The sequence below is a fragment of the Stylophora pistillata genome, chromosome 12 (genome assembly GCF_964205215.1).
Source record: "Stylophora pistillata chromosome 12, jaStyPist1.2, whole genome shotgun sequence".
NCBI classification, from domain to species: Eukaryota; Metazoa; Cnidaria; class Anthozoa; order Scleractinia; family Pocilloporidae; genus Stylophora; species Stylophora pistillata.
Window position 1 is genome coordinate 16,045,232 of NC_142530.1, and position 9,769 is coordinate 16,055,000.

General features: G+C 37.4%; 1 protein-coding gene across 1 annotated transcript; it reads left to right on the top strand.

The window, feature by feature from the left end:
- The first annotated feature begins 1,734 nt into the window (after positions 1 to 1,734).
- On the top strand, positions 1,735 to 6,091 carry LOC148718993 (uncharacterized). Its single transcript, XM_088741388.1, has 5 exons — positions 1,735 to 1,901; positions 2,894 to 3,520; positions 4,134 to 4,459; positions 4,994 to 5,132; positions 5,948 to 6,091. The coding sequence occupies exons 1-4, from the start codon at positions 1,847 to 1,849 to the stop codon at positions 5,129 to 5,131; spliced, it is 1,146 nt and encodes a 381-aa protein (XP_088597514.1). The 5' UTR covers positions 1,735 to 1,846; the 3' UTR covers position 5,132; positions 5,948 to 6,091.
- The last annotated feature ends 3,678 nt before the right edge of the window (positions 6,092 to 9,769 follow it).

Below are 9,769 nucleotides of genomic sequence, written 5' to 3' on the forward strand. Positions count from 1 at the left end.
AGAAAATAGATTGACTTTGGCAAATAATGACTTTCAACGTATTTCATAGTGCAGTTGCAATCAAAGCTTTGCCCTAAACGACTTGTGCAGGCACTGATGCCGCCAAACGGCCACTCAGTTCAAAAGGCAGCTGGAGAAAGAAATACAGCCGCCATCTTAATACTCCTTAAGGACGTAACTGTGATGTAATAAAGCGCACGCGTTTATGATAATCCAAATACAAATACTCTTGAGGATGGATCGTTTAAAAAAAAAAAAAAATTGGGATAAACATCTTTAATCAGTTCTTACACCGGGCGTATCTTTAAGTCAAGTCACAAATGAAAACAGTGAAAACAAAAACCTTTCAGAAAAGAATTATGCCAATATTGTTTTCCGCTTCGGATGCAGCGATAAACCTTGAGGCACAATGTTTATCATTAGGATCCTTCTTTTGCCATTTTGTTCAATAAAGAGTGACACTACACGTCTTGTGTTATGTCACTTATCATCAGCTGGCCTCGAGAATTATTTTGTTTGCCAGATTATCAACTTCACCGTCTAATTAGGTAGCATATTATTACGAATTACAACAATATTTCATTGTACTGAAGTCAGCGAAAAACCACGAAATCGACTCGACAGAAAGCATGCCCTCTTTGTCGGCCGTTTTGAAAACCAAGTTAGAACAGTTTCATCGAAAAAAGGAAAGAAAAACTTGTAATAAAACAAATTTATAAATTCATACTCCTTAACAGTGAATATCCTCTCTTTCGTGCATGCTAAAATGGCATTTTATCCATAAACGAGAAATTATTTGCATATGACAAACTGTCCACCTATATTCACTACATGCAGGTGTTACAAAAAAAAAAAAAAAAAAAGAAAAAAAGGATGATGCCAAATATCCCTCACTATCGATATTCAGTAGGATGCTCTTATTTTCTTTATTCTCCCAAAGAAATTCCCGTTGGGCTCTCTAAAAAATAATAAAAGCTTTGTACAATTAAACTTTCTCAAAACAATGACATTTCCACCGATCTTACCAGACCCATTTGCACTTCTGTGAATTTGTACTGCTGTGAAGACTGTAAGTTAGATAACTCATTGGGTTAATTACGTCACCTTCGTTAGATAAAGAATATTGTATTGTATTGTATTGTATTGTATTGTATTGTATTGAGAGAATATTCTGAAGACGCTCTAGCATCAAGGCAGTTAACGTTGTACATTAAAGAAACTTTTTTGATCCGAGATTCTTGGTACTTTCTGCGTACTGGAGTTGCTTCAATTATTTACCCCTAACATCTCAACTCAAAATTTAAAGTAACTGGGTCACAACTAAGACTATTAAGAATGTCTTAATGATTAGATTTTTTTGCCAATCATAATTAACACAACATTTACTCTTTCACCGACCGTGTACATAGCCTATTTGCATGTTTTGAATCATGAAACTTAGATTGATGAAATTCAAAACAGGCAATTTGTCATGTCCTTCGTACCGGTTAAAACTCAATGGTATTATGATTGATTTTTGAGGTAAATTGTAGAAACTTTGTTGTTTTGCGGGGCAGGATAATTGATAAAGTTTGCCATCGTTTCTGTTCGTGTTCTTATTTGAACGCATTTGTTTGAACACATGTTTCAGGTGGCTCAAATATTAAAGTCTTTCGAAATGACAGTTAGAAATACTGAGTAAATACAAGCTTTTTGCCGAAGGAAAACATTAACCACTACTCGCTAATGATGCTTAGGTTTATTTGGCAACTCGTGACCACGCTATCTAATATCTCAGATCGAGTCGAGTTGAACTCAAGCAAGAATCCTACTCAGTGCGTGAGTTTGTTTTACAGCACTTACTAATATGTTGCTGATTTCTATCGTGTTCCTTCCGCTCGTTGTAAATGTGAATGCTCAAGGTAATTACTTTGTTATCAGTGTTTTTTAGTTCAAAAACGATTTCTGATCGAATCAAAAACAGCCTCCTGAAGTTATTTTAAAAATAATATCATATTGAGCTTCATAAAGCTTAACTTATCGATCAATTTTGTTGGAAATCAACCTGTGGATGCATCATTCATTTCAAAGCTAAGTCAATTACAAATTTTTTTCACATTTATAATAGTGTTAGACTGTGGACAATTTCTATGATTTAGGGTGCTAGTCTGCTTTTGTACTGTGAAGAAATTGAAAAGAAGTTACTTTGATTCTATCATGAGGAAATTCAATCCCGACAGCTTTGGAATTGATATGACATATTTTAGCTTTTTCATTAATTGAACATTATTGTAGTTTTACAATTATATGATTTTAGTTTATTACTCATAGGGCCATAAGAAAGACTAGTGACAGTCTTTAGCTGTAAATTATGCCCCCTATCAAGTGTATTTATGTGCTATCCTGCATCAGAACGAACCGACCCCAAAGGGTCATTGGTCCCCTTTGCCCTCCATTGCTCTCGCCTATTGGCCAATCCTTAGACAAAACAGCTTTGGATCGATGCGGGGCTTTCTCAAAGGCAGGAGTGCTAGTGCGCCTATGGATTGACTCTGAGTTGTATCTATTCGTCATACTTCCAGATTAAAAGTAAATAGAGGATCTTACACGGCCGCTTGGAGATGCGAAAATTCTCTCCTCGTGTTGAAAAACATCGAGTAAGCGAGGCGAACATGTAGTGGGTGGCATTTAATATACTATTTATTATAAAAGTAAAAATGAAAAACCAAACCATTTCACCTTCGCTGCGAAAGGTGCGTATTATTGTGTAACCTAAGGAACGGTGTTATTTTCAACCGCGAAGATAACAGGCTAATTTCACGCATGAAAATATCACGTTTTCACACGAGATCTCACCTCGTGTTTTATTGGTGTTTACATGATAAAAATTGACTCATTTCTTTTCAAAATCCAGATCCTATTGCCCTGTATCCTCTCGATGCTGTTCATGGAACTAAGGAAATCTATAGCAGAGTAGGGGCCGGAGTTACTAGCAATGTTTATCCTGCGCCAGGACCGGAGGGAAATATTGACGGCTCTTACGAATTCCTCGGACTTGGCAACAACTATATTGAGTTTCCAAATGGTGGATTATTGGATGCTAGGAACTCCATAACGATGCTGTGTTGGTTGATGCCGGGTGGCCAGGACGGACCCCTATTCAACTACAGGAATTCTGGAAGTTGGGGAGTCCATCTCTGGGTTGTCGCCGGCAAACTTTTTGTACGCTTTACTAGGAGAAATTATTCATTTACGACTGCTCTGGTACACACAGAACTAAAAGCAAAGGATGGATGGAAGTTTGTTGGCGCTTCTTATGACAGTACATCTGGCGACGCCAAGTTGTGGGTTGACGGAAACGAGGTCAAGAAATTAAATATTGGTACAAATCTTGACCTGGCCACACAGGACAGTGTTAGAATGGGGGTAAAAATTGGAGACGGAAGGTTCTTCAAGGGAAGGATTGCCCAGATGCAGGTCTATGATGTAGCTTTGTCACAGGAGCAAATACAAGGCATAAGATCCAACACTCAGGTTTTAGGTACAATAGTGATCTTAGTCATTGGTTGACTTGTTCAACATTTTACAATAGTGACATTCTGTTGTCTTCAAGCGTGGGCGGGATATTTACTCTCGCCGTACCTCTCACATTCCTGGAGTATAAATGGAAACCAGCAAACTTTTAAGGCGGTCTAATAAAATACTGTGGGGGGATGGGTAGCATATAAGGGCTTGGCATCCCTTCCAGGGGATGTAGTATTACTCCCAATCACCTAATAAGGAGAGTGGGATAGGCCCCAGGTTTCTTATGAGCCACTTCACCCATGTGAAGACTTTACTTTATCACTTGCAACTCGTTTTTTCTATTTTCTTTCTTCACTTTCATATTTCTCTCTCTAAAATCGAACAGTTACCGTGTGAAAAAATAACATACTAGCCCAATAGCAAGTGAATCTTAATAAATCAGAAATTAATCATCGATTATACATAAATTGTTCATTGTTAGTTGTTATCATTACACTTATCATTCATAAAGTAATGACCGATGCGAAACTGATTACTTATTGATTATAGATATTGAGCTTTGAGCTTTTATAACAATAGATTGAAGCTAATGCATTGCTATATCTATGTCTTTCCGACATCTTTCCCAGAATGTCAGAAACCCTTAGGAATGGAAATAGGATTCATTACAGACGCCCAAATTACTGCTTCTTCCCAATGGGACGCGAACCATGCTGCAGTAAATGCCCGGCTGCACTTTAAGGCCGGCGGAGGAAAGCAGGGGGCTTGGTCAGCGGCTGCTAACAATAAGAATCAATGGCTCAAAGTGGATCTACGCTCCGAAACCGACATTAGAATCATAGGGACCCAAGGAAGGAACAGATATAGTCAGTGGGTGACTAGTTTCAAGTTAGACTACAGTAATGATGGAAGCTCCTTTCAGCATTACAGAGATCCGGGAAGCAGCACAGACAAGGCATGCAATGAAACATTTGACCCTAAACGCTTTGAAAAGTTTCCCTGTCGGCTTTTTAGTTTCCAGGTCTTACAGACGGCAGCCTGTGGGCTTGATAAAACCAGAATAAATTCAAGCTTTGAAATGCGAGAATATTTTGAATTTCGAACGCTACTCAGCCCAAATGAACAACAATACTGCGAGTTGGTGTAATATTTGCAGTAAATTACATCATTTTTGTATGATAAACTATCTTTGATTCATGTCCCACTTCTGCCGTAATAACTTTTCAAATCCAAACGGAAGCTTAAAGAATAATGTGGTGATGAGGATTGTCCTTACCGGACCTGACCATTTGACGATTAGATACCTTTCACACCGACGCAGTTTTGTTTGAAAACTGTTGCTTTTTCAAATGTTTTCGTCTTTTGTTTATCTAGATCGCCGGCCGAGTTAGTAATCTGATAATCGATAATCGATTATTTACCATAATCTTTTGCAAGTTCAGATTAATCTTTGGAATGTTATGGTTTTTAAAGTCCCTTCTCTATTCAGGTTTTTGCAGCAAACAATGACAGAGACAGTGTCGTATATCACAAGTTAACCTTTCCCATGAAGGTGCGTTACATCCGGGTTATTCCATGGACTTGGCATAAGCACATTTCAATGAGGATGGAGCTGTACGGATGTTAAGGTAACTTGTTAAGGGTTAGCACGAAAATAGAGCCCCATTCGACTGCCAATCAGAACAAAGGAGAATGAGATATCGGGCCTATGAGAAATGAGAGTGTAAAGCAAGCAAATTGACCCGAGCGCGGGAAGATGTGAGTAACCGAGTCGCTAGTGCTTTAACTTTTTCATCGTATTGGCTAAGAGGGCAGTGTATATTTTTGGTCCACCAATTAGAGTAAAGAGAAGCAAAACCAATACACTCAATTGAAATTTCCTCTAGAGCAATAAAAACATGGCTATTATGTATTCTGACCTACCTAAGGAGGCTGTTTAATTTAGACAATTTTTCTCAGAGCGTTTTAATGTAACTTCCGCACTAGAAAACCTAAGAGTAATGACGAAAAAAAGGTATAACTTGTTTAGAATTAACTCCAGCTTACTGATCAATGGATGGATTTTCGCATTTACAACTCCTCTTGCTGAAGTTGGGCTTTTAGTAGAAAGTTACCGGTAATAAACCTCACATTTGGCCGGCCAACTTTATCCAAAGGGAGGATTAATAGTGGAACCGAACACTTTCAAAATTTAGCTGAAAGACAGTGGCGAAAGAAAGCACCCTGCAGAAAGAAACCAACTCCTTACTTATGCTCAAGCGCTCTACCGTAGAATATCACAAGTCTAGTTAGCCTGCAGTGCAGGCGTCTTTTTCGGGCAAGTTAGCGTTGCAAGCTTGTGATCGTTATCCGAACGCCATGTTTGATCTAGAGTCAAAGTGAACGGTAAAAATTACCAATTAACGAAATATTATTTTTCTGGCTGTTTTGAATTTTCTTGCAGAGCAAAAGTAGAAGAGGTTGGATGTTATGTGGTGGTTCCAAATTAAGATAATCTCTGAGTAGTTAGAAGATGAAGAGCCTCTCAGGATTTACTTGTTCTGTTCAAAAGGTAGAGGAAAATAAAAAATGAACTGAACATAAAAAAGCGTGTTGTTATCAGTTTTAGAATCTTTACAAGTTCAATATTCTTCCGATATGGACATAAATTGTAAACTTGGTCTCCTTCCGAAACTAGCTTGTGGGAAGTTTCGCACTGTGTAGACGCTCCTACTCAAAACGATGATCAACACGATTCCCTTAATTTTAGTGTTAAGCTGGACAAAGACTATGACGAGTTAGTGCCTTCCTGTCAAACGCAATTCCCGTTCGTAGCTGGCCCGCTCTTCTGTTTCAGTGACACCGGTACTGATTGAGGGACTGGAACGGGCTATGCTGGAAAATAGATTGACCTCGGCAAATAATGACTGTTGACGGCCTTCATAGCGCAGTTAAAATCGAAGCTTTGCCATAAACGACTGATGCAGTCACTGATTCCGCCCAATGGCCACTTGTTTCAAAAGGCAGCTGGAGAAAGAAATACAGCCGCCATCTTAATACTCCTTAAGGACGTAATTGTGATGTAATAAAGCGCACGCGTTTATAATACTTGAGGATGGATCGTTACAAAAAAGATTGAGATAGACATGTTTAATCAGTTCTTACACCTGGTGCATCTTTTAAGTCAAGTCACAAATGAAAACATTGAAAACGAAAACCTATCAAAAGAGAATTATGCCAATATTTTTTCCGCTTCGGATGCAGCGATGAACCTTGAGGCACAATATCATTAGGACCCTTCTTTTTCCCGCCTCGTGAATTTTTTGTTTGCCAGATTATTAACTTTACGGTCTAATTAGGCAGAATATTATTACGAATTACAACAATATTTCATTGTACTGGAGTCAGTGAAAAACCACGAAATCGACTAGACACGAAAGCATGCCCTCTTTGTCTTGGTCGTCTTAAAAACCAAATTATGACAGTGTCAGCGAAAAAGCAATGAAAAACATGTAAATAAAACAAATTTATAAATTCATGCGACCAATCTCCAGAGACACAGGTAACAATGGTTTAAGGAACAAATACTGGTGGACGAACAAAAAGGAGACAATGAGATATCTATTGTTTACGTCCACCAACATGGTGGCAATGAGGTAACGCGCAAACCACCTATATCCTCTCTTACGTGTATGCTAATATGGCATTTTATCCATAAACGAGAAATTATTTGCATATGACAAATTCTCCGCTTATATTCACTAGAACGCTCTTATTTTCTTTATTATCCCAAAGAAATTACATTTGCGCTCTCTCAAAAAAAAAATAAAAGCTTTGTATAATTAAACTTTCTCAAAACAATGACATTTCCGCCCATCTTATGAGACCATTTGCACTTCACAATTTAACCAACCGTCGAAAAGGATTGTCTTCTTCCCTGAGCCTCTCAGGATTTACTTGGTCCGTTCAAAAGGTAGAGGGAAAATTAAAAAGAAAATTAAAATTAAAAAAAAAGCGCGCCGCTGTCAGCTTTAGAGTCTATACTTGTTCAATATATATGGGTGCATATGGCTTCATTCTTCCGATATGGACATAAGTTGTGAACTTGGTCTCCTTCTGGAACTAGCTTGTGGGAAGTTGTGCACTGTGTAGGTGCTCCTATACAAACCGTTAATTGAACAAGTTCAGCAGGCTAAACTGCTTGATGTTACTCGTGATTGCATCTTACATGGGAGAAACACATTGTCTCTCTTCAGAAGGATCAAATCATTTCTCAATCATCACTGGGCCCTACGTTTCTACAAGTCTTGTATTCGTAACGTTTTTATCTATCGTTCGATTACATGAGGTAGCTGTTCTAGTTATTGATTTTCTCGTCTTCTTCGCCTTCAAACACGTGCAGCCGGACTACTCCTAGATGGTGACTTCTGTCAACCATCTGTAAGCCTATTTTCCAAACTCAAATGGTTTCCTATTTTCGACCTTATAAAACTAAGAAAACTTGTACTCTTATTCACTATTCTCCATAATCCTGATGCTTCTCGTTGTCTTAAACGTACATTTAATTTCTTGTCTTCAGTTAGTTTAACTGGTTTGCCCACCAGAGCTTGCGCTTTTAATCTTCAAGTCCTTTTCCCGCGGTCTAATTCTGAAAAGCGCTCATTTGCATACTCTGCTGCCACCCTTTTTAATTGCTTTCACACTGATTTTAAGGAAATAGCTTGTGTATCTCCTTCTTCTACTATTTTTTCATCTAGGCTAAATAATTTTAAGCATAAAATTCTTTATTTATTCCTTAAGTTTGCTAGTAATGTCTCTCATTTTGAAGAATTTTAATGTATTGAGATTGTCGCTTTTCTCTTTATTGTAAATGTCTTAGAAGGTAATTGTTTTTATTAAAAACTGGATCGTTGGATAATGCAATTCAAGACTTTTTATTGGCCTAGCCATTATGGTATATGAGCCAATATACCATAATCTAATATCTGTATATTGTAACATCCGGTTCCTTTTTACAAAATAAAGTCGAAAAGATTTCTCTAATATGTTGTGGGAGTTTTTTGTTTAACAAAACAATTATTCCACCCGCGCTTGTTGGATATGAAATGATTATAGCCAACTCGGCGCTACGCTACGTTGGCTATCTATCATCGCATATCCAACGCGCGCTCGTGGAATAATCGTTAAATATCATATTATGTCCACGTTAAAGGATGCAATTGTCTTGTTTTAGTTTCTCTCGTTGTAAGTCATATTGCTGATTAGTCATTATTTATACGTGTAATTTGTACTGCTTTGAAGGCCGTAAGTTAGATAACTCATTGGGTTTATTACGTCACCTTCGTTTGAAAAAGATTGTATTGTATTGTATCTTATTGTATTGTATTGAGAGAAAATTCTGAAGACGTTGTAGCATCAAGGCAGTTAACGTTGTACATTAAAGAAGCTTTGTTGATCCGAGATATTCTTCGTACCTTCTGCATACTGGAGTTGCTTCAATTATTTACCCCTAACATCCGAACTCGAAATTTAATGTAACTGGGTCACAACTAAGACTATTAGGAATGTCTTACTAATTAGATTTTTTTTGCCAATCATCATCAACACAACAGTTACTCTTTCGCCGATCGTGTACATAGAGACTAATTCTATGATTTGCATGTTTTGAAGTATGAAACTTAGATTGATGAAATTTAAAACAAGCACTTCGTCATGTCCTTCGTACCGGTTAAAGCTCAGTGGTGTTTTGATTGATTTTTGAGATAAATTGCAGAAACTTTGTTGTTTTGCGGGGCAGAATAACTGATAAAGTTTGCCTTCGTTTTTGTTCGTGTTCTTATTTGAACGCATTTGTTTGAACACATGTTTCAGGTGGTTCAAATATTAAACTCTTTTGAAATGACAGTTTGCAATACTGAGTAAATACAAGCTGTTTGCCTAAGGAAAACATTATAGGCCCATTTTCATCCGAAATCCTCTGCAGTCGTTTGTTTTTGTTTTGGAATCGCGCTATTGTTAAAAGGCGAACTCTGATAGTCATTCACAAACACTGTTAAAAAGAAAAACAAAGATTTGGTGTAGAACACAGTAAACAAATTTGCAGCTAAATACTTGAGACGGAAAAATTATATATCGAGTCTGTGTATAAAACTTGTACAAAGCTTACTTGATGTTGAAGGAAATTGTTCGGTTTCAACACTAAATAAAATATAAACAAATAACCAATATTGGCCAAAACTGATTTACTTTACGCATTTCAATTATAGAATAATGACTTGTACAAATG

Bases quoted from the DNA above. Each gene is read 5' to 3' on its own strand.
- LOC148718993 (XM_088741388.1), top strand. From the start codon at position 1,847: ATGTTGCTGATTTCTATCGTGTTCCTTCCGCTCGTTGTAAATGTGAAT. The intron at 3,521-4,133 runs GTACAATAGTGA...CATCTTTCCCAG, and splicing joins ATCCAACACTCAGGTTTTAG to AATGTCAGAAACCCTTAGGA. The intron at 4,460-4,993 runs GCATGCAATGAA...TTCTCTATTCAG, and splicing joins CGGGAAGCAGCACAGACAAG to GTTTTTGCAGCAAACAATGA.